At 40.2% G+C, this 25,996-nt stretch overlaps 1 protein-coding gene and 2 pseudogenes across 1 annotated transcript; all 3 read right to left on the reverse strand.

Moving 5' to 3' along the window:
- Window positions 1-1,563: 1,563 nt before the first annotated feature.
- On the reverse strand, window positions 1,564-2,509 carry LOC102906296 (olfactory receptor 51I2-like; annotated as a pseudogene).
- A 14,963-nt stretch (window positions 2,510-17,472) lies between these two features.
- LOC102906917 (olfactory receptor 51I2-like) lies at window positions 17,473-18,417 on the reverse strand. The gene has a single exon (XM_006979017.3). It carries the CDS (start codon window positions 18,415-18,417, stop codon window positions 17,473-17,475), a length of 945 nt encoding a protein of 314 aa, XP_006979079.1.
- Window positions 18,418-22,946: 4,529 nt separating this feature from the next.
- Window positions 22,947-24,197, reverse strand: LOC102906609 (PDZ and LIM domain protein 5 pseudogene; annotated as a pseudogene).
- Window positions 24,198-25,996: the final 1,799 nt, after the last annotated feature.

Raw genomic sequence — 25,996 nt, forward strand, 5'->3', positions numbered from 1 at the left:
TTTTCTGTAGCTTTGCAACCAGCTCAAGGTAGCATGTTTCTGAGTCAGAGCTGAATGTGTTCTGTGTTCTGGAGGATGCTCCAGCCAGTTTCCACTACAGCCTAATCTACAGGTGTGGCTTCTAAGTCAACCCTCATCTTGCAACACTACAGCACTCTCTTCTACCTGATTCCTTATATTCTTCCTGCTACCCTTTCAGAACCTTCTTTATCTCACACAATTCCCTCTCTCTTTTGCTTAGTGCACTTGACTTAAAGTCATGTCTGCATTCTTTTGAAAGAGCTCATTTGCTAAGCAGAGTCTTGGGGCTATGGTGGCAGTACTTGGGCACCTCATGCCTCTGAGATTTTGGAAACTGTAAGCTTCGTTCCTAGTTTTACCAAACCATAACAAAGCCATCTACTCAAGTTTCTTCTTGAAATATATTTGCTTATAGTTGGAAACAAGTATTTCTATATCTCTGGTACATTCATTATGTCACATGTAGGTTTTTATTTTACTTTTCTGTTGCTTAATTTGCATTCAAGGATAGGCATTTATGGGCAATTCAAGTGTATATTCTCTTTTGTTTAGGTCACTGTCCTATTACTTGGTCCATATAGCTTTGCTTTCTGAAACTTATTTCATCATCTAACAAGAAAAATGTAAAGAGATATCACTTTTAATAGAATTCTGCCCAAAGCACCTGCTTTCTCCATTACCCGCCTTCAAGTTTGACTTAAATGATGTCCTGTTCACTGCCTGATGGAAGTCCCCAGGCCACTGTGCTTAACTCTGCCAGTGTCCACCTGCCTGTGTCATGTGGGTTGTGTTCACATTTATGGATCTCAAAAGGTTTCTGCCTTTTCATAGCTATGATTCTATGATTTCCCTGCTATCTGTCATTTCTTGGTCTCTGTTGTAACTCAAGGGCTGGTCTTTGGCAGTGCTACTCATTGTAGGACAGGAACCACATGCCAGTAGACTGTAGGTCACATTGCCACGACTGATAAAGGGATCTTCCCCTCCATTAGTCACTAACACCAGTTCATCTTCCACTCAGGGTGCCTATTAGCTTCTTAGGAGAAATTTAATCTTCCCCTTAGTTGTGCCTGAGTGATGACAGCACATGTCACCATGATCAAATAGCTATTGTATAACTCAAAAATTTCAAAGGTTGAATATATCCAAAACTATTATTATTTTATCAGATAATATCATATGTATGTATTATATATTTTATATACATGAATGAACTTATTTTTATATTACTTGAAAACATAGCTATTAGTGGTATATTGGAACGAAACAAGATCTAATTCAAAAGCCTTTTTCTTCTTTGGTTGGAGAGAATTAATTTGCAGCAAACTATGACCTAATTAATTACATGGTGTTTTAAGTTGCAGATTGTGTCTAGGCTGTATCTTGCAAGTATTGCATACTCCCAAATATAGGACCATATATATATATATATATATATATATATATATATATATATATATATATATATTTAAAGGCTCCACAAACTTTCTTGATACATTAAAATATCAGCAAAAACAAAAATGTCATAAAACACATCCCCAATCAGAACTTGGTGCCCAACAACATCTTGTGTAGCCTCCTGCGAATCTCTTTAGTCTTGATGGAATAGATAATGGGATTGAGCATTGGAGGCACAAAGAGATAGACCAAGGACGTGAACTTGTGCACATACTCTGGTGCATGCTTTACAAATCTGTGGACCATTGACACACTAATCATGGGCACATAGAAGATGAGCACAGCAGAGATATGTGACACACAGGTGTTGAGTGTCTTAAGCCTCTCTTCTTGGGAGGCAATGGCAAGCACAGAACGCAGAATGAGCACATAGGAGAGAAGGATGAGCACTGAATCTACACCGAAGGCAGAAATGACAATAAACAGACCATACATGCTGTTGATGGTGGTATCTCCACAGGGTAGGCGTATCAGGTCTGGGTGTAAGCAGTAGGAATGGGTCAAAACATTGGCCTTACAGAAGGGCAGCCTGTTCAGTAGGAAAGGAAGTGGAAAGACCATGCAGAAGCTACGAATAATGATGGACATGCCCATATGGGCCACACGAGCATCCGTAAGCACAGAGGAATAGTGCAAGGGGTTACAGATGGCCACATACCGGTCAAAACTCATGGCCAAGAGAATCCCAGACTCTGTCCAGGAAAAAAAAGTGTATAAAGAACATCTGGGCCAAGCAGGCATCGAAGGCAGTCTCTGGGACATGAAAACACATAGAAGCCAACACTGTGGGCAAAGTCGAAAAGGACACCCCCAGGTCATTGACAGATAGAAGGGACAGGAAATAGTACATTGGCTGGTGCAGGCTCTGTTCCTCCTTTATGATGAAGAGAATCAGGGCATTACCTACAATGGAGATAATGTACAGCAGCAGCAGGAGGGCAGCCAGCCAGTGCTCCAGACTCTCCATCTCTGGGAAGCCGGTTAGTATGAAGCTAGTGGTGCTTGAGGTGTTAGTCTGGACACTCCTCATCAGGATTGCAGAATAGCTACCTAAGAGCTGTAGGGAGATATACCGGAGTGAAGTGAGATTAGGCCATGGAAAAACTGAAGAGTGGGGCCTGCAAGGGTCTCAAGATAGGAGGGAAATGATGCTTAGATTCCTACACCAAAGACCATGGGAAGATCTGGGGGCGGGGGGGGGGGGAACAGACTGTATGAGCCCTTTCCCTTTCCCCAGATACTTCCCTTGACTCTTTTTAAGCACTATCTTTTATTCTTCCTGTGCCATGTTATTTACAGATGTTTACATTTGTATGACCTGGCCTTTCTTGCCTCTGGTTTTCAGACATCATCATACAACCAATGCTCAATGAAATCAGTTCTTAATACATTAGGCACATTTATTTTCTTCTATGCAAGTTATGACACATTTTGACTTAATTCTAAGCTGTCTGTCTTCTTTCTCCTGAATTCAAATATCACCCAGTAACTCATCTCCTCTTTGTTCTCTGGCCCGTTCATTTTGTCACTAGAATTCAATAACCTCACTCTCTGCCACTCCTGTTGCTTTTGATTTTTCTTCTTGTATGTTCATATGTTTCCTCGGGTCAAATATTCTCAAATTGAACTGTATGCTGCATTGACTTGAGGGACTTAAAAATGCTATTCAGGCCACATGCGTAGCAGTTACATCTGAAAGCCTGCAAGAAGGACTAAGAAATCCACTAAAAAAAAAGGTAACATAATATTTTTTCTTTCCCTGTCTGGCTTATTTCACTTAAAGACTGTCTTTAGTACATATATTTTCTTGAAAATGATGTAATTTCATTGTTTCTTATAGAATAATAAAATTCATGCTTGTACACACATGTGTGCATATATGTGTTTGTGTGCATTTCTTTTATCTATTCATCAACTGGCACACCCCTAAGGTGATTCCAGAGTTTGGCTCTTGCTTTACCATGTTTTATTTATTGTTTTTATCATAGGTTATTAAGTGACAGACATATGGTTCTTTGATTAGTATCTTTCCACCTTAATAAATTATGAGTTCCCATCATTGCCTGCATTTCCTTCTATTTTTAAATTGTATCCTATTTGCATTTGTCTGTTTAGTGTAAGAGCATGTACCATGACACATGTGAAAACCAGAAGATAACTTGCCAGAGTTGTCTCTCCACTTCTACCACGTGGGTCCCAGGAAGCAAGCTCAGGCTATCAAGCTTGGTAGCAATTGCCTTTGCCAGCTAAGCCATCTCACATCTCCATTCTTCTCATTTTATCCTCAGTGCATAGGCAGGTAAATTGACATACAAATCCCTAAACTAGGACTCCAAGATTGCTAGTTCTAGTTTTAAACTTTTACAAAATGTTACTAAATTGAAAAATTGCTGTAATAACAGTATATTAACACCTACGTTTTAAGTGTAAAGTTCTTGATACCAGTAAATTAATCTCAACTCACTTTCCTACATACTAACTGTAAATTTAACTTTCTAATAAACTATTTTCACATTTAAAAATATGAAAATTAATGCAGAATAAAGTACTTAATGTGACTATTCAGGCTTCTAGTGCAAGTCACATGCTGAATAGATGACAGATAAGAAAGTAGCAATGAAAGCAGATTCTTAGAGGGTCAGAGTACCTGGTCTTGTTTTCAAACTACTTGCCTAGTTCCACCCAGTTTCCCATTCAAAGGCTCTCTTCTTTTATATCATATTTATCTAATTACCTAATGAGAATAATGGGGTTTATCACACTGAAGCGTTGATCCTAATAGAAACTGTCTATGCAAAACAAAAGACTAGATGCCTCTCTGAGGCTCCATGCCAGGACCCATAGTGTAAATGGAGAATCAGGCCAGACAGTGGAGCTACAACCATTTAGAACTAGATGCTGATGGCCTTTCCTGACATTTTCATAACCTAGTCATCTCAGCATCTGAGAGTTAGAAAAAATGGTTCCTGGGGATCCCTGTGAGAGAAGGGCTAAGGTCCCCACTTACCCCTTCAGGGTAGATCTAGTAGCTGTGAGAAAAGAGATAGCCAAGGTGCTTGCCCAGAGGAGAAACACCAAATGCTCTAACTCCTCAAACACCAAATGCTGTAAATCCTCAGAACACAGTTCTGCTTCTTCATACTGTGCTTGCTAGTCTATATTCACTTCCTGCTCTGGGATCTATGAAGCTGCCTCTTAAGAGTCCCCTGAGCCTGATTAGTGCAGCCTGGGGAGATGGATAAGGCAATGAGAAGTGTGAAAGCTCTTGAGTAATTTTGCTCCCCTGTGCTCTGCCATTTCTCCCACTTAAAGAGATCAAAGAAGTTGAGAGTAAAAGCTGGGGCTATCCTGGAATGTTCCCCATGTTCAGCTCTTCATTTGGTAGAACTGAGACTCAGAAACAGTTTATCCTGTAACTCATCACCAGAGCTAGGTAGACTCTCAGACCCATAGATTCCTCTGACTCTCAGAAGAGAGATTTTTCTGTTAACCGTTCCAAGACTCAAAGAGATTTCAAGAAAGGAATAATACATCCAGTAAAAGCCTAGTTATATGGTGTCAGCAAACAGGACAAAACATCCTGGTCTATCTGCAAAGCCACCTGATTAACTGTTAAAAGTCTTGGAAGAGAAGAATCTGCTTGACAGTTTGTTGCCACGCAGCCAGACCTATATTCAAAGCTAGCTTCCTCAGGCTGGAGAAATGGCTCAGCAGTTAAAAGCACTGATTGCTCTTGCAAATGACCCAGGGTCAGTGCCAGTACACACATAGCAGCTCCAATTACATGGCATCTAATGGCCTCTTCTTATCTCCATGGTACTAGATACAAAGTGGTATGCGTACATACGTGCAGGTAAAACATCCATGCACATATAATGAAAATAAATACATTTAAAAATACATTTTTAAAACCAAGCTCCTTCTCTAAGTGAGGGTCATCAAGTTTATTTAACTCTTTTGGTTTTCAGATTCCTTATTTGTAAAATGAAGTACAAATTCCTGTAGAACTGAGCACATGTGATCTAACACCACACAGCAAGAACTTTTGAAACTGTTGGAAAACTTGTCCTTTTTTCTCCACAGAAAAGAAGGTGAATAGTAGAAAGGCCAGTTATCTCTGAATACAGATTGACTTCTAATACAGAAATTTAATTTAAAGTTTTAAAATTAAAAGAGCTCTTGGGCCATCATGTACCACAACCAAACTTTCTTTTTTTTCTTTTTTTTTTTTTTTTTTGGTTTTTTTTTTTTTTTTTTTGGTTTTTCGAGACAGGGTTTCTCTGTGTAGCTTTGCGCCTGTCCTGGAACTCACTTGGTAGCCCAGGCTGGCCTCGAGCTCACAGAGATCTGCCTGGCTCTGCCTCCCGAGTGCTGGGATTAAAGGCGTGCGCCACCACCGCCCAGCTCCAAACTTTCATAATGGAGAAATTAAGACTCAGGCTGAAAAATTTACTGATAAGCATACAGAAGTGATTTACAATGTCAGAATTTAAATGTAAATTATCCTGATGTACATCCAAATTATCTTCACTGTCCATGCTCTCTTTTCAGGGCTAGAGAATAAAAGAGAAATCAATGAACTTATACTTCAGCCAAGTGTACACTTATGAGGAAACCTTATGAATTCATTTACTGCACCTAAGATAAATACAAGAATGTTCAGTAGAGAATGTAAGCACATTCATTTAAGGTAACAGAACATTTAAGGTAAAGAAACTTTTTTCTTTTTTTAATTAATTATTTTTTTTTTACATACCAACCACAGTTTCCCCCTCCTTCCTCTCCTCCTATTCTCTCCCCCCACCTCCTTTAAACTAAATAAGTCAGACTCAGAAATAAAATTATCATGTTTTCTCTTGTTTGTGAATGTTTTGTACAGATATATAAAGTGAGATATATAGATATAGATAGATGATAGATACATAGACACATAGATATGTCATGAAACGAAAAGTAAGTCTGAAAGAATGAGCATTGATCCAATGGAGGAGTAGAAAGAAAAAGGAAGAAAGAATATCTACAAAATTGTGGTGGTATTGTGTTCCCCAAAATATTGTGTACCCTAATAAATTTATCTGGGGTCAGAGAACTTATCTGGGGTCAGAAAAGGCACTAGATACTTAGGGTAGGCAGTGGTAGTACATGCCTTTAATCCTAACATTCCAGAGGCAGAAATCCATCTGTTCAAGGATACAGCCAAGCATGGTGACTCACACCTTTAATTTCAGAAAGCTAGCCTTTAATCCCAGGAAGTAGTGGTAGAAAGCAAAAAGGTATATAAGGCGTGAGGACCAGAAACTAGAAGCATTTGGCTGGTTAAGCTTTCAGGCTTCTAGCAGCACAGTTCAGCTGAGAGCCATTTGGATATGAGAACACAGAGGCTTCCAGTCTGAGGAAACAAGACCAGCTGAGAAGTTCGCCAGGTGAGGTTAGATGTGGCTTGTTCTGTTTCTCTGATCTTCCAGTTCACCCCAATACCTGGGTCAGGTTTGATTTTTATTAATAAGAACTTTTAAGATTCCTGCTACATAAAATACACTTATGATATACATTTATACAAATATAACTGTGAAATTCATCTGTATGTACAATGACTATATATTAATAAAAAGTACAAATGAGCCAAGCAGTGGTGGAGCACCTTTAATCCCAGCACTCATGAGGCAGAGGCAGGTAGATCTCTGTGAGTTCGAGGCCAGCCTGGTCTACAGAGCAAGTTCCAGGACAGGCTCCAAAACAACCCTGCCTCAGAAAAACCAACAAAAAATTTTTTTAAGTAAAAATTAACAGGTGTGTTATTTTATGTACTAAGTTGAACCTGTGGCACTAAAAATCATAGCTTTTTTCTATAATATTAAATAATATTACAAAGTACCTTGGGTCAAAGGAATAGAACAACCACCACTCAAAAGCAGAATTATCAACAAGGATGTAAAACAGTCTAAACAGTGTCTCTCTACTGCCATCATTGGAAAATGTCTTATTTTGGGTTTTTTTCTCCATTTCCAATGGCTAATGGAAATGGGGAAACTGAGAAAAAACTGAAGTGTGTCTCCTTTTATTTCCTGTTTTTAAATCAAAGAGAAAACAATTGTCATTTCAATAACAAGAGCATGAGAGAATGATGAAATACAAAGCTGTGTTCATGGTGATCCAAACACAAACCAGTGATTCACATCTCACAAGGCTTTCAGATGGTGCCCAAAAGGAACAAACATCTCATAATCCCTGGTGTTTGTGCATTTATGTTCAGTATCTATGCTGTGTTACTCACAAGAGAATGAAAATGGAACTAGCCTACATAACTGTCCACTGATGAATGGATAATGAAAATGTGGTATATATACACACTGGATCTCTATTCAGCTGTAAAGAAAAATGAGATTTGCAGGTAAATGGATGGAACTGGAAAATAAGGTACTGAGTAAAGTAATCAAGGCCCAGAAAGACAAATGTCTCATTTCCTGTTTTATTTGTGGATTTTAGATCTGAACTTTAGATTTGTGTGTAACTTGGAGTAACTACATAAACCTGGAAGGTAGAAAAGGACCATTGGGGGAGGGTAAAGAGCTCTAGAGAGGTGAGGGCAAGGGTGTTAAGAAGCGGGATACTGGGAAATGGTGGGATAGTTAATTGGGGAGGAATAAGGGGATAATAGGATGAGATAAGGAAAAGCATAAATAACACTTTGGATGTTTGGGAAAGTCATAGGTGTCGGCACCAATAAGTTTGCTGCCTTAATCTCAAATGCCTTTTTTTGTTCTGTCCCAGTTATGCTGTGTTTGCATAAGTTGTTTGTGTGAAAATGTGCAGTTGGGTTCGAAGTAGGTAGCATGTACTGTGCTGGGGCACATTGTCTCATCCTACCCATTGCTCCTAGGTTATTGTCTTTTTCTCTTGGGTTTTAATACTTCTATGGAGAAAGGGAAATTATGAAGGAACCATATCACTTGTGAAGATCCTGCATCCTCTGCAGTGGACTATTCAAAAGAAGTAGTCATTACAGTTGTTCCAACTTCTGCAGTTCAGCCAGGGACAGACTGAAAGAAAGGTTAAAAAACAACAAAAGTATTTGTGCCTTTTTGTGCCCAGAAGAGGGATTGTTAGCCAGCTTAGTACTCTAGAACAGATTGGCTGAGAGAGCAGCAGCCGTGATTCCTTGGCAGAATGTCATGGTGAAGTAAGAACCTGTGAACTGCGTTAATGTTTAACATGTTAGGTAGAAAAATGAGAACCTCTCCTTTGAAGTTTGGCTGATAATCTGAGGGAGCTTGCTAAAAACAAATAGCCTATGTATACTGTAACTAGGAGTCTTCAAGAATGTTTTAATTCAAAGAGACTAATTTTTAAATGAAGATAAAGAGATAAATTTTTTAAATGAAGGTATTAAGTACTATGTGAAAGTGGACTAGGGATATAGCTCCATAGTAAGAGTGCTTGCTTAGTGATCTTAAGGCCCAGCACTACAAAAAGTAATAAAAAAAATGACAAGAAATTGAGTCTCACACAGTGGTACTCACTGTTCCAATCTGTTACCTATCAGCATCTTGCCATGCTTACTTCATTCATTTCTTTTTCTTATATTAAAGCCTGAGGCATCATTGTAGGTCCCTGCTGTGAATGTTTCAGTAATTACAGTAACTACATCATACCTAGCAAAAGTGGCAGCTGGCCTTTGGTCTCATCCATAGCCAATCCTTAAACAAATTTCCCAGCTTGTCTTAGATGTGCATGTGACACGGTGGTTCTGTTTTTAATGAGTTCTGTAGATGTAACCAACCATCTTATTAAATAAGAACCAATGTAAAAGAGAAAGCCAAGAGGTCACATCTCAGAGCTAAAACCTTACCCTTCCTCCTGCAGTGGTCCTACCTCTCCGAAAGAGACCTACTTCCTGTGTGTTTGTCTTCATACAGTCTTTCTGTTCTGCCTTCTCATTGGTTGTAAACCCAAACACATGACTGCCTCGTCACTGCCTGTAAATACAGCCCTCCAGGTCTTAAAGGCATGTGTCTCCAATGCTGGCTGTATCCCTGAACACACAGAGACTTACCTAGCTCTGCCTACCAAGTGCTGGGATTATAAGCTTACGCCACCACCGCCCTGCTTTCCTATGGCTTGCTAATAGCTCTGACCCCCGGGCAACTTTATTTATTAACATACAATTAAAATCATATTTCAGTACAAATAAAATACCACCATAGAGTTCCTCAGAAGGTGTGATATCAGATAGTTTGGGAACTACTGGAAATTATTTGCCATCTTTAAGTTTGAAGCTGAGATCACAGTTATTGGTACAATTGCTAAATTCAAAGTGCCATTTTTTGGATAGAGGGAGCAGTTGGGGTTATTGACAAGATAGGAATTGATATGAGTAAGTTCCTTAAGATTTTATTTTTTCAGTACCTGGAGACACTCAACGCCATGGGCTTCAGTGTGATTGGTTGAGGTGGTATAGAGGAAGGACGCTAAAATGCATGGAAACTTCATTTGTATAAAAATATTTTAGAAAACCTCCAGAAAGTATATTTTAAGAAGATGCAGTTTTCCCATGTGAAGAAGAGCTCAGAGCTGTGTCGTTGCTTGTCTTGGATACTCCTTACTTCCTTGTCTCCAGTGCAGTGATAAAAAGATTGGCAGCTGGGCCTGGTTTCCCTTCTTGGGCTCGAGGGGCATGTAGTGCCTAAGAAGGGAGGCTAGGAAGGGGACTGGAGGAACTTGTGTAGCTCTGCAGCTACACCAGTGTGTTGATGGAGGCTGGTTTACTGAGGGCCAGTTCCTGAGACTGAATGCCTTTTGACTTATCCTTCAGTGTAGACTTGCTGATGGTATGTGGAAGGACCGTGTTTTATGGAAGAGAAAGTGGAGGTTCCATCGAGATCTGGAAAGAGGGGTAAGTGAACGAGGCTCACCCTAAAAGGAGGGGTGGAGGATTGAAACATTGGTATGTACCATGGGTAATCCTATTGCAAAAGCTTAGTTGGCCACTGAGTTAAGGGAATTGTTAAGTAAGCAAGGAATAGGAATTAAGTTAAGTAAGCAAGGGACAGGAATTATGTCTAGTACTGCACTCACATTTGTGGACACTATAGCTGAAGCAAGTCCTTGGTTTCTGACAGGAGGAGGTCTGAATATTACAGATTGGGAACAAGTAAAAAGAGATTTACAAAAGATGTTGCAAGAGAAAGGTGCAGATAAATTTCCCATAGCTGCATTTTCTCTATGGAGACTTGTGAAAGATGCTCTTCTGACTGATAAAGTAAAAGTGAAAGAGCAACTTTCAGAGTGCGAGCAAGCATTTGCTAATGCTCAGGAGGTGGAGATGAATGAATCTTTGAAAGGGGAAAAAGAGGTTGAGGTCTCCTGTAAAGAACATATAAGGATTTTTGTGAAAGATTTAATGGATGAGGAAGAAGACGATGATCTTGCCTCTGTCTCAGATTTAGTAGAGGAGGAAGAGCAGCTAGAAAAAGAGATAGAGGAATTACAACAGAAGCCATGCAAAAGTGAAAGCACAGTCAGCACCTTCTGTGCCTCTATTGTCTCGACCCCCGCCAAGAAATCCTCATTGGATAGGGGAGGAAAAAGAATCAGAGGACAGATATAGAGGAAAAAAAGGGGGGGTGCTGTGGGATGGTCTGTATGTCAAATTACTCTGATTGGTCAATAAATAAAACACTGATTGACCAGTGGCTAGGCAGGAAGTATAGGTGGGACTAACAGAGAGGAGAAAAGAAAGAACAGGAAGGCAGAAGGAGTCACTGCCAGCCACCGCCATGACAAGCAGCATGTGAAAATGCCAGTAAGCCACGAGCTATGTGGCAAGGTATAGATTTATGGAAATGGATTAATTTAAACTATAAGAACAGTTAGCAAGAAGCCTGCCATGACCATACAGTTTGTAAGCAATATAAGTCTCTGTGTTTACTTGGTTGGGTCTGAGTGGCTCTGGGACTGGCAGGTGACAAAGATTTGTCATGACTGTGGGCAAGGCAGGAAAACTCTAGCTACAGTGGTGTGGCATGAAGCATATCCAGTAACTGAAACTCAGAATCAAGCTAGACAGGTGGTCCAGGAGCATGTTCCTTTAACTTTCAAAGAGATGAAGCAGTTGAAGGAGGCAGTGAGCAGTTATGGGCCACAGGATCCATTCACTGTGACACTGTTTGAATCATTTTCCGCTAATCATTTGATGCCAAGTGATTGGCAGCAATTGTTTGTGTTATCTGGGGGTAATTATTTAAATCATGAGAAATGCTTAGAACTGGCTGGCATAAATGCCCGAGCTGGACAACCTCAGAAGAATTATGACATGCTCACGGGATCAGGATATGATCCCGGTACCTATGCTCAAATAGCTGCTGCTGTAGTGCAAGCCTGGAAATCACTACCTAATGTAGCTGCAGGAGAACAGATATCAAAAGTGCTGCAGGGCCCTTCTGAGCCATATGCTGACTTTGTCTCACGCTTGTTACAACTAGCTAGAAAGATTTGGGGACTGTGATCAGGCTATGCCCTTTATTAAGCAGCTGGCTTATGAGAATGCTAACAAATATTGCAAAGAGGCCCTGAGGGGACATAAGCATAAAAGCTTGAGTGAAATGTTAAGAGTAGTGAAGACACAGATGGAAACCATGTTACTGGTCAGGTATTGGCTGCATGCACACAAGAACAAGTGCTGCAAACCTATGCAGATTTACAACGAGCACTTGCCAATGCTGGACTAGTTAGAGCACCTGAGAAGGTGCAACAGAAAATGCCATATCAGTATCTTGGTTATACTATTCAGCAAGTAGGTACCGCTCCTCAAAAGTTACAATTTAAATTTGCAGAATTACAAACCTTCCATCAATGGCAGCAATTTTTAGGAGAAATTCAATGCCTCGGACCTACATTTCAGATACCTACCAGAGATCTAAAGCCTCTTTATGATATTCTTAAAGGAGATTCTTCACCTACATCATTACAGGAATTAACCCCAGAGGCAAAAGCGGCATTGGTTCAGGTAGAACAGGCTTTACTAGATTTACATGTTCAGCAGATAGATTATGGTCAGCCTTTACAATTAATAGTCTTGCCTTCCAAATTTTCTCCCAATGGAGTGTTTTGGCAGATTGGGCCTATTTATTGGGTTCATCTGTCTGCTTCACTTACTAAGGTATTGAATATTATTCCCATGCCCTGTGTAAGTGCTCCTTTCCCTTTTGTTGTTGGAATGGTGATGTGGGAGGGGAGGGACTACTAAACTGTTCAGTTCTGAATTGTAGCTTGAGTAATTGCGGAAGTGCAAATTGATCCCATGCAGTGATTGTAAGAATTCCTGCATTTGCGGTGATGCCTTGGGAGAGTCCTTCTGATCAGTTTCCGCTGCAGCTGAAAAGGACAAGAAGAGACTTTGGCATTACTGCCGCAATTGTTGCGGCTGTGGCTGCATCTGCTGTTACTGCTACAGCTGCTGGGCTTGCATTATCTCAGACTGTTCAACAGGCTGCCGTTATCAACACATTATCTGAGAGGGTGGCTGGTGCCTTGGACATTCAACAAACATTAAATGGACAATTACACTTTGGAATTCTGATGCTTAATCAGCAAGCATCGCTGTTACAAGAACAAATAGATATTTTGTGGATACGCCAACATATGTTATGTGCTTATGGAGTGTCAGAAGTTTGTATAACCCCTCATGCAGCTTTTAATGCATCGGCCAAGGTTGCAGAATTGAATGCTTATTTGTGAGGGCCTTGGAATGGAACAATTTTGAACTATACAATTCAGTTAGCACATGCTATTGTAAGGATTAGTGAAACTAGAGTTGTTCCTGTAAATGAGCAGACCTGGTGGTCATTAATGTCTAAAGCTGTTGGGTGGATTACTAGATGGGCAGGGTCTGTTTCCCTCTTATTAATCTGTGCAGTCGGTATGGGAATTGGGTTATTTCTGCTATGATGCCAGTTCACTTGACACCAACAGATAACCAAGCAAGCCCTTCTGGCCATGTCACCCTCTGAATATGCACAAGTTGGACAGATAGTACCCAGAGACGGGCAACTCCTGTGGTCCTCATGCGACCTAAGGCAGGGGGCATAAGGGCAGCCCCCTATAACGGGTGAGTTTGGGGATTGCAACAGGTGACCTAAGACAGGGGCTATCTGATCTTCCACAGGCTGTTCTAGCCGATGTGTTCCTTTTAAAAAATAAAAAAGGGCCGGGCGGTGGTGGCACACGCCTTTAATCCCAGCACTTGGGAGGCAGAGCCAGGTGGATCTCTGTGAGTTCGAGGCCAGCCTGGGCTACCAAGTGAGTTCCAGGAAAGTCTCAAAGCTGCACAGAGAAACCCTGTCTCGAAAAGAAAAAAAAAAATGTTTATGGGCTGGAGAGATGGCTCAGAGGTTAAGAGCACTGACTGCTCTTCCAGAGGTCCTGAGTTCAATTCCCAGCAACCACATGGTGGCTCACAACCACCTGTAATGAGATCTGGTGCCCTCTTCTGGCCTGCAGTCACATATGCTGTATACATACATAAATAAATAAATAAATAAATAAATAAATAAATAAATAAATCTTTAAAAAAATAAAAATAAAAAAGGGAGGACATGTTGACAGCAATAAGTTTGCTGCCTTAATCTTAAATGCCTTTTTTTGTCCTGTCCCAGTTATGCTGTGTTTGCATAAGTTGTTTGTGTGAAAATGTGCAGTTGGGTTCCAAAGAGTGCTGGGGATCAGTTCCCCTGTGGTTTTTCCTGTTTGGTAAACAGTGTCCAGCTTGTCTCTGGATACAGAGTAACCGTTCCTTGACCCCTGCTGTTGGAGGGGTATATAAGCCCATGATTGTGAAACTAAAGAGAGCTTCCCTGACGAACTGAGACTGGGTGTCTAAAGTACTGTTTAATCTCAGTGTCCCTCGCCGGATTTCGTGCTCCAGCTGCGCGGGTCTCAGCAATAGGGAAACATATTATTTTATGTGCTTACTTGAAAATACATGTATAAAATATATACAGATATATACATATACAGTTTTAGTACAGTTTTGTCCCCACAGTGGGATAATGCAGACAGACAGATAAATAGATAGATAGATGGTCACACACACACCATATAGAGAGCTATAGACTACACTCCAAAATGCACAAGCTATTGTTGTTGTTCATGGTTGCCAGCAAGAACATCAAGGTAATATCTTATTGCTGAAGATACATCATATTTCAGTCACAGGAGATGGAGGAATCAAGCTGCTACTGATCTGGGAGTCTCCTGCCTGAGGACTAGGAGGTGCTATACAAGTTGCCAAGGGAGAAAAAGCTATCAATAGTGCTAGCCACCTCTAAAGCTTGAGAACCTCAATCAAGACAGGACCTGCAAAATATCCCTAACAGTACAACAGTAACACTTGAATCTTTGGTGCAACCAACAACTGTCTTTATGGGCTCAACTGGAGAGAACTCATGCCTGGCATGGTCAACCAAGTCACAAACTCATGGCTAGAAAGATCATGGACCCTAGGGGGAAAAACCTCGTACTACTGTATAACCAACATGATATAGTCTCCAACTGCCCTCTAAACACTCATTCTTATACCCATAAGTAAGTGCAACTCTCACCACCCATCAAAGAAGCGTCTTTTTGAGGGAGATGTATATTTGTAGAGAGATCCACACATCTGGTCAAAATGCAGATAATAAGTGGCCATGGGGTTCCCAGACTCAAATGAGATGTTTATGACACAACTGTTAACAGCTAAGGCTTGGGGAACATCATTGAAAGGGGGTGAAAAGATTGTAAGAGACTGAGGACAAGGACAGTGGCTGTATAATGCTGTCTTTGGACTGGACAAGGAAGTCATTCCCATGAATTCTCAACAAAATATCTGCCAGCATAACACCTGAAAAGACAACACCTGCAAACATCCCAGCTTAGAAGGAGTTATATTTCACAAGGACTCACACCTAAATGAAGAGCTACAAGCAGTCAATGGCTGCTGAGGCAGAGTGAGCCAATATTTGTTTATGTATTCATTTTCTTCTTATTTCAGCGATGAGACCCCAATCCTAAGCACTTAGTCCAAAGCACAAGGAAGTAAGAATAACACTAACTAGATTCAGTAGGAAGTGTTTGTATGTGTTTGTGTGTGTGTGTGTGTGTGTGTGTGTGTGTGTGTGTGTGTGTACAGATGTATATGTAATGTAGAAGAGAGGGTAGGTGGAGGGATATGGGAGGAACTGGATGGGGAAGGGTGGAAATTATGCAAAAATGGTGTACCCATGTATAAAATCCTCAAATAAAAATGAAATCTGTTGCCGGGCGTTGGTGGCGCACGCCTTTAATCCCAGCACTCGGGAGGCAGAGCCAGGCGGATCTCTGTGAGTTCGAGGCCAGCCTGGGCTACCAAGTGAGCTCCAGGAAAGGCGCAAAGCTACACAGAGAAACCCTGTCTCGAAAAACCAAAAAAAAAAAAAAAAAAAAAAAAAAAAAAAAAAAAAAAAAAATGAAATCTGTTTTTTAAAAAAAGACACGAATTTGAGAATGGGCTTGGGGTGGTGAATGGATCTCGGAGGAGTTAGGGAGATTACTGGGGTATAAATATAATCAAAGTACACTTTATGCATATATTAAATTCTCAAATAATTAATAAAATATTTTAAAAGAAAAATGACACACTTTATGAAATCATGAATTAGGAAATTGCGTGTCTAAGCATTGCCTAGGTTTCTGAGGGAGGTATTCCTTTAAATCTGTTATTGCTTATGAATATCTTTCACTATTTTACTCATTAATATGAGAAGGTATACTGAGAGATTTTCAAAATCAGGGTGCACTTATTTTATGTAGGCTAAGCTATTAAGGGGGATGAAACAAGAGGATCAACCTGAAAGATGTAACAATAACACTTTCTACTCCATGTATATATAGGTGGGTATACATCCCAACATAAAACACATACACATTCACAACAATTACACACACACACACACACACACACACACACACACACACACATATACATACTATTACAGCCTTGGAAGTATCTCCACCATGGGAAGACATAGAATGTCCAAGTTTCATTTTAAATTGGGTTGCATTTTCTAAAAGTTGGTCTAGTCTGAAAGTTTATTAAAGGATCAAAACTGAATAACTTGCCCTCTTTTCCATACCCACTAATTAATTTCTTTAAAGTACTTCAACCATTTTATAAAGTAGTACATTATTTTGTCATATCCTAAATCAAATCATCATTTCATATAACTCAAGTATTTTGTTACATAGCCTTCCTAACATTTTAATTCTTTTATTAGTGGGTGCCATACATTAAATTACATACAATTTAAGCAGTAATATGAAGATTAGCTCAATTTTAATATTACAAAAATGAGGTCTTTTAATATAATTTATATAAAATAACAGTTATCTAATCTTACAGGCCAGATGGATACCATACTGTATAAAATATGTTCATGTAATTAGTGTACATGTGTAAGAGAGAGAAAGAGAGAAACAGAAAATTTAGTTAATGTCTCTTGACCAAACCCTTTGGGGAAAACAATCTAATTCCCATTATGACAATGTTTCTCTGTTAATAAGAAATCTAAGGTGATGTAAGACGTTTAATAAAGAAAACCAGGGTATACTGTGACATAATGAGAGGACGATTACAGGAATGTATATTTTTTATTTTGAAAAGAAGGAAATGGAACACATGCTTCTTTGCTAAATTATGATCTGACTAGGTTTACGTCATCAAAGCCTGTTGGTGTGAATTTTAACCATGATGTCACTGTCATACACCATCTGGTAGCAAGAATCCCAATAGAAATTTCTGAGAGAGAAGGAGAGAAAGAGAGAGAGAGAGAGAGAGAGAGAGAGAGAGAGAGAGAGAGAGAGAGAGAGAGAGAGAGAGAGAGAGAGATGTTAAAATTCCAGGTCGAAGCAGGTCTTCAGAGCTCAAGGTCGTGCAGTCTGGATAAACATCTTTTGTACACTGACCTTACCTTCTCCAGCTCAAAATTTGTTCCCCAGCAGGATTTTGCAAAGCCTCCTACGAATCTCCTTGGTTTTGATGGAATAGATGACAGGGTTGAGCATTGGAGGCACAAACAGATAAACAAGTGACAGGAGCGTGTGCACATACCGTGGAGCATGCCTCCCGTAGCGAGCAGCCATGGACACACCTACCATGGGCACATAGAAGATTAGCACAGCACACAGATGTGACACACACGTGTTTAGGGTCTTTAATCTTTCTTCCTTGGAAGCAATAGCCAGTACAGAGTGAAGGATGAGCACATAAGAGAGGAGAATGAGTGCAGAATCAAGTCCAAAGGTAGAAATGACTATGAAAAGACCGAATATGTTATTAATGGTGATGTCACCACAGGGCAGGCGAATCAGATCTGGATGAAGGCAGTAAGCATGGGAGAGCACATTAGCCTTGCAGAAGGGCAACCTCTTCAGGAGGAAAGGTAATGGGAAAACCATGCAGAAACTTCGAAGGAACACACACACCCCCATCCACACCACCCGGGCATCAGTGAGCACTGTGGAATAGTGCAGTGGGTTACAGATGGCTACATAGCGGTCAAAGCTCATGGCCAGCAGGATACCAGACTCCATGAAAGAGAAAAGGTGGATAAAGAACATTTGGGACATGCAAGAATTGAAACTGATTTCTCTTAAGTGGAAGCAAAACACAGCCAGGACTGTGGGCAGTGTAGAGAAAGACACACCCAGGTCATTGACTGACAGCAGAGACAGGAAGTAGTACATGGGCTGATGCAGACTCTGTTCTTCCTTGATGATGAAAAGTATCAGGGCGTTGCCCACTATAGAGATGGTGTAAAGGACACCAAGGAGCAGAAACAACCAATGCTGGGAGGTCTCCATCCCTGGCAGTCCTGTCAAGATGAAGGGAGGCAACCCGGAGCTGTTGTGGCCTTCACCTCCCATCCTAGGACTCCCTCTTAGATGCTTAGATTTCTGCCCTATAAAGAAAACAAATACACAGTTTCATGTGTGGCCTGAGGCCATATTATTTTCTTTCTCATGTTCATGTAGTCCCTCATGTAGAGAAGCTTTGATTCTGGTAGCACTCAGCTTTGTCTCTCATTGTAAAAACAAATGGAAACTCTTGAGTTGTCCTACTGAATCCACCTAGAAAGGTATTTGCCCTTCCTCTCACCAGTGCCTATTTTTCTCACCCTTGAGGCTGGAACTCATTTTATTGACATATTGAAATCAGTCTTTTCTAGAATCAAGGTAAACCTCTATTGGTCTCAGTGACTTTAATTATTAGGCCTTCTTTTGATACAAAACATTTATTTATCAGACCACAATCTTTTCCTCTCTCTACATTTTGATGGAACTGAGCCTTCTACACTTTGTGGTCCCTAGTCCTATACACCAGTCGCACATTGCCTCCCTCCATTTATCCAGACGAGGGACAAATGGTCAGAAAGATAGTTACACAAGTTGGATGTGGTGGCCCATGCCTATAATGGTCATTCAGAAGGTGAGACTAGGAAACTGGAAGTTCTAGGAATTATTAAGCTCCATGGCAAGACCCTGTCTTTTAAAATGACCATCCATAGTGATAACCATTCAGATATTCACTAGCTATGTTTACACTTTCTTCTTCCCTTCCTACCTCCTTCTTATTCCTCTACCCATTCGGCTATGACATCACTTTTCTCCCTGAATATTATGATTTACTGAAAGTAATTTATAACAATTCTGAATAATTAACAGTTCAGAATCAACTTGTACTTAATTCCGGAAAGCTATGGAATTAATAGTCACTTCTCTAAGCAATAATGTTGCTTCCATGCATCAAGTTCTGTCTTTGAATGACATTACCATTACACTCAAGGTTGAGATCCTAAATACGGCCGGGACAACACCTTTTCCATTGCCTACTGTGTTAAGCAGGTAACACCAGATAGAACTACTGACCCAAAGTGCTTCTTCCAGCACCTCTCTCCACCTCTTCCCACTTGCAGCCCCTGCCTCAGACCCAGGGTACCACATCACTAGCCCATGACAACAGCCCCTTCAAACCTCTTGCGTCTCTCAAATCCACCTCTATTCCTAAAAGATGTTATTTCAAAAGTACATATGAAAGCAGAATTTTCTGACTTAAAACATTAAATGGAGTCTCATTATAAGACCAAATTCATGTTCATTAGCCTCAAACTAAGACTTCTGGTCAGTACTTCATATTTTAATCTTCAAAATTATTTTTCTTGTCCCTCCAGGTACCCAGTCTGCTTGCTATAACTCAAATTTTGCATGTAGCTCCCTAATGCCCAGTGGTTTCCATGACAATATATGGACCCATTGTATGCACCTACTGTATACACCAATTATATTAAGTAATTGGACACACCCATTCAAATCATCTTCCAAAGGAAACCAAACATAGAAAGGGAAGAATAATATGATTAACCAAATATGGAAACTTCTTAAGGTGAAAAATATCCGAAAAGGGGAGAAAGATACAGAAAGAGGAACAGGAGGCTGAGGAAGAAAGAGTTCTAAGGAGAAGGGATTGAAAAGAAGCACAGTACATGGACTTGTGGAAGAAACACTGGCAAACCTAATATGTTGTACAAAAGATATTAATAACAAAATACTAAGGAAAAACTCATTTTACAGGTTTATGATCAGAAGAAACCATCTTCTATGACACATGGCTGATTATTATACGCAGTGCTATCTCCGTTCTTCCCCCTTAAACTTCTAGGTTTACAGCTCCTTTATGAACACATTCTCAGCTAAGGTGTTTTGGTGTATCCTAAATACTAGATTTCTCTTAGAAAACTATGGAGGCAGATACTGTATTCACAAAGTCAGCATTCACAATACAGCCTCATTTGGTGCTCTTTCTCAGAAAGTCATATCTGATGCAGAAAGCAGGTGATGTTTCTTAAACAAAGAGCAATAGATAGAAAACGGGGGAAAGGTGAAGGAGAAAGCATGCAAAAAAGTAGAGGGGAAAGAAACGAGGAGAAAAGAAAAAGAGGAGAGGAGAGGAGAGGAGAGGAGAGGAGAGGAGAGGAGAGGAGAGGAGAGGAGAGGAGAGGAGAGGAGAGGAGAGGAGAGGAGAGGAGAGAGAAGGAGGAACAGGCTTTCCTTCTTCAGATTGCAATATTGTAGTTTCTGTGGTTTCTAAGCTAATGACAGAATCTTAGGACTTGATTTCTGGAGCACCAGGTGCTTCAGTTCACCTACCTGAAAATCACAAGAATGGGCAGTGTAAAGAAAGAAAGAACATCATTGGGGACCATGCCTTGTACATATCTCCCTGTTGCTTCTTTAAACTCTCTGTCCTAAGAACTACATGACTGTATCTGGAGATTCCCTTAGGTTATTATTCAGCTCAGGCGCTCATGGACTTCTGGGATCAGCAGCAACCACACCTCCTGGACTTAGTGTTTCATCTCTCATGGGGTTATGCCAGAGTAGAAATGATCAGAACTGGAAAGAGATATGTTAAGAAGATTGTGTCTCATCCCCATTCCCAGAAGTGAGTGAAAATGACTCCTCACATTTATATAGCTTGATAGTGAGCAATTGTTTAAATCAGTCTTCAATGTATTTTATAGCCATTCTACTATACATATGTATCGGCATGTGGCACTGAGAGCCACAAAATTGCTGAATCCCAGAAGGGAGAAGGTAGGACAGGGGAATCTGTAGTTGGTATGTAAAATGAACAGAAAACCTCTTGATAAAAGAAAAAAAGAAAAAAAAAAACAAAAACAAAGATGTAGCAGGAATCTTAAAAGTTCTTATTAATAAAATCAAACCTGAGGCCAGTTATTGGGGTCAATGCTGGTAGATCAGAGAGACAGAACAAGCCACAGCTATCTCACCTTGCCATTTCCTCAGCTGGTCCTGTTTCCCCAGACTGAAAGCTTCTGAGTCCTCATCCGGAATGGGTCCCAGCTGAATTACTGCTCAAAAGCCTGAATGCTTAACCAGCCAAAATCTTCTAGTTTATGGTCCTCATGCCTTATATATCTTTTTGCTTTCTACCACCACTCCCTGGGATTAAAGGCTGGCTTTCTGGGATTAAAGGTGTGTGTCACCATGCTTGGCTATTTCCAATGTGGCCTTGAACTCACAGAGATCTAGAAGGATTTCTATCTCTGGAATGCTAGGATTAAAGGTGTGAGTGCCACCATTTTCTAGCCTTTGTTTCTAGTGGCTATCTGTTCTCTGACCCCAGATAAATTTATTAGAGTACACAATATTTTGGGGAACACAATACCACCACACAAAGATCCCATGAAAATTTCAACGTTTTACTTGATTATGGCTTATTGAAATCACACTTGATTACCAACAAAGTTGTTCTGAACCATAGTAAGAAGCACTAGTACACACTGCTGATCACACTCTGCATATGAATACAGATTGTGTTATAAAAAAAAAACATTAGTCCTTCTGAGAAAGCACTGAAAAAAATTGTCCTGTGTCCTTCACAGATGCTATGGAATACCTGTTAGGAAGACAGTAAGGGTTCAAGAGAGTCAGAGAAGAGAGCTTTACAAGAATTTCAATTTCTGTGTGTATTCTACTCCTTGATTGAGAACAGAGTCTCACCCCCATAAACTTCATTTTTTCTCCTCTAAATACATAATGGCATGTATTGTACAATGACAGGAATGATTGCAGAAGAAGTGCATGTAAGCATTCGAACTACTGGCTGCTGTGTGGTAATCAGTGGGGCTAGCCATTATGTTAACTTTCTTTTTTTTTTAAGGTACAGACAACTTGATTACAGTTCTTTCCAAACTTCAAAATGTATTTATCACTGAGTTTAGATCTAATATATAATATATTATATTACAAGGCAGAAGCAGTTATAATCAGATATTCCATTTGCCTGTACTGCTCAAAATACAGCTTTGCAAGAATAGCAGCAACACACAGTAGTTTATAACACTAAAATATTCCTCCAATATCAGAAACATTAAATTGAAACTTATTTTATGCTATTTTCCTCCAACATAAAGATGAAGCAAAACTATCTTCTACATGTCTTACACCTAGAAATTGGATAGTCCATGAAAACACCCACCAGCTTACATACATTTCCTTCAGTAGATGACAGGATCGTTAAAGTTAACTAAAGTAAAAGAATACTGTGGTTCCGCACTGCAAGCAAGGGCAAAGTATCTTTTTTGTAGCCACCTTAGCAGTAGGCTTTTAAAGATACCTGAGTCCACAATGAGTTCTCTGATGAATCTGCCTCCTCACATTTGCTCTCTTAGGAGAATTTATAATCAACTTTTAACATTCCTTAATGATGAACTTGAAAGTAAACTTGGGAAAGGTAATAACATAAAGAAATCACTTTCCTAATTAGACAAGGACATTATTTGCTCATCTACTTCTGCTTCAACCAATGAACCAGATAAACCTTACGAAAAGACTTCCTGCTCCACAATAAACCGTGACAATAGGTATAAATACACTGAAGGACTCCTAGCCACTTCCTTTTCTTCCTTTGTTTTGCATTTGTGAGCTACCAATTAGGACAAAACCTGTCCTTTCTTCTTATTTTCACAATTGGAAATTGTTAGGCAAGTATAGAAATGTTCTAGTTTTCATGAGATAAATGTAAAACAGATACTGCTATGAAACTGGGAAAAGAAAAGGTGAATGAAAGGTATGTGCTGTGCTGGCTGCTTGGGTGGGGGAAGCAAGGCTCATAGTCGCTGTACGTTAAGAGCACGTGCTGAAACTTCATGGTGCCAGTGACGCAATTTTGTATATTTGGGACTAAAGACGTGAAAGGATATCTTTTCCTTTGCCTTCTTTGTATTGTCATTTTCAGATTCTTTCAGATGTTAGGTCCCGGTGATCTGTGCAAGGATCCGGAAAGAACGAGACTGAGTTGTTCAAGTCCGTGGGCTCCAGTTTTCAGTGTCCTGGATCAGCCTCTTCTTGCTGGCATCACTGTGAGTGGACATGTGATAAAACTCCGTGTTGCGCTCCACAGTGTGTTTTCTCGGTGGGCCATTTTGCTGTTTAATGTCACCCTGGGGTCCTCTTCTCTGTCCCTCTGCTAGCTCCTGGACAGGCTCGGAACATACGCTAGTGACTGTGGGCTGCCGTGGCACATTAACTGCAGATTTACCAGTGTTCGGCGCAGATGAACACTGGTCAGCACTAAGAGTGGCATTAACATGCAGTCCGGATGCAAAGAATGGGGGAGGAGTCACAGTGGCCCCGGGTGGAGGGGGAGCATGTGATGAGGTGGTGGCATGGGCTGGGGTGAAGGCAGACAATGGTGATGGGGATGGATGTGACTTTGGGTGAAGACACAGAACCAAAGGGCCGTGGTGCTTTATTGTAGGCCATGTTGGCTGTGGAAGTGACTTTGGATACAGCAGGAGATGTAATGGGCACAGGTTTAACTACTGCTTTCGGTTCACCCTTCTGGACAGCAACGGGCTCAGGCTTGGCTGCAGCAGATGCTCTTTGCAGAGTCATATTCAAAGAGCCTGTATAACCCTTAATCTTGTCCTGGGCTTCAAGATGAGCATTCCATGTGTGCTAATTCCATCAATGCTGAGGACCACATCGCCTATTCTCACATGTGCCTGTGATGCCTTGCCACCATCTTTCAGACTAGAGATGGTAAGGGGCATGTTGAAATCCTTGCCACCTTGGAGACCCCAAGGAGCTGGGCTGACCAATGACACACTGTAGCTGCTCATGATTCCAAGGGTTCAATGTGCAGTTCCAAAATCAATGAAAGAAACCGGGACCGTGTGGTGCAGCCTCCTATGTTAACTTTCTTAACCTGAAGTCCTGATAGTACAATAATAGAGAATGGAGATGCACGAAAGTGCTCATCATGCTTTGAAAAGCTTCCCTTTGGAGACACACTGACAGGTACATCTGAACAGATGGATGCTGAATAATAGAAGATTCATACTTGAAACAAATTAAGAACAGTGTGTGTGTGTGTGTGTGTGTGTGTGTGTGTGTGTGTGTGTGTGTGTGTGTGTACATGCATGTGGTTCTGTAGATAGAGCCCAGGGTCTGTGTATTCTAGGCAAGTGCTCTACCACTGAAAGCATCTCTAGATCCTTACTTAATATTTCAAGTCGTTTTCATTCTTAGTATAAAGCAACTTAATGGACAAACCCTTATCCAAACTAAGGCAAACCCTTATCCAAACTAACCAAAAGACAGAGAGAGAATATCCAAATTAATGAAATCAAAAATGAAAAGAGGGACATAACAGACATTGAGGAAATCCAGAGAATCATTAGGTCATACTTCAAAATCCTGTACTCAACAAAATTTGAAAATCTAAAAGACAGTTTTCTTGATAAGTACACATACCAAAATGGACAATTTTCTTGATAGGTATCACATACCAAAATTAAGTTAACCACAAGATAAACAATTTAAATAGACCTATAACCCCTAAGGAAATAGAAGCAATCCTTAAATTCTCCCAACAAAAAAAGGCCCAGGGCCAGAAACTTTCAGCACAGAATTCTACCACAATTTTGAAGAAGAGCTAATATCAATACTCCTCAAATTGTTCCACACAATAGAAACAGAAGGAACATTGCCAAACTCTTTTAATGAGTCTACAGTTACCCTGATACCCAAACCACACAAAGACAAAGCTAAGAAAGAGAATTACAGACCAATCTTCTTCATGAACATTGATGGAAAAATATTCAGTAAAGTACTGGCAAACCGAATCCAAGAATACATAAAAAAAATCATTCACCATGACCAAATAGGCTTCATCCTAGAGGTGCAGAGATGCTTCAACATATGAAAATTTGTCATTGTAATCCACCATATAAGCAAACTGAAAGAGAAAAAATATAATCATCTCATTAGATACTGAAAAATCCTTTGACAAAATCCAACACCCCTTTATGATAAAGGTATTGGAAAGATCAGGGATGCAAGGAACATACCTAAACATAATAAAAGCAATATAGAGCAAGCTGACAACCAACATCAAATGGAGTGAAACTCAAAGCAATTCCACTAAAATCAGGGCCAATACAAGGCTGTTCACTCTCTCCACATCTATTTAATATAGTACTTGAAGTTCTAGCTAGAGCAATAAGACAACAAAAGTAGATCAAGGGGATTCAAATTGGAAATGAAGAAGTCAAACTTTCACTATTTGCAGATGATATGATAGTATTCACAAGTGACTCCCAAAAATTCTACCATGGAGCTCCTACAGTTGATAAACACTTTCAGTAATGTGGCAGGATACAAGATTAAATCAGTATCCCTCCTACATACTAATGATAAATGGGCTGAGGAAGAAATCAGAGAAACAACACCCTTTACAATAGCCACAAATAATACAAAATACCTTGGAATAACTCCAACCAAACAAATGAAAGACCTGCATGACAAGAACTTTACATCTCTGAAGAAAGAAATTGAAGAAGATATCAGAAAATGGAAAGATCTCTCATACTCATTGGTCAGTAGGATTAACATAGTAAAAATGGCAATCTTACCAAAA

Source organism: Peromyscus maniculatus, chromosome 1 (assembly GCF_049852395.1).
Source record: "Peromyscus maniculatus bairdii isolate BWxNUB_F1_BW_parent chromosome 1, HU_Pman_BW_mat_3.1, whole genome shotgun sequence".
Classification (NCBI taxonomy): Eukaryota; Metazoa; Chordata; class Mammalia; order Rodentia; family Cricetidae; genus Peromyscus; species Peromyscus maniculatus.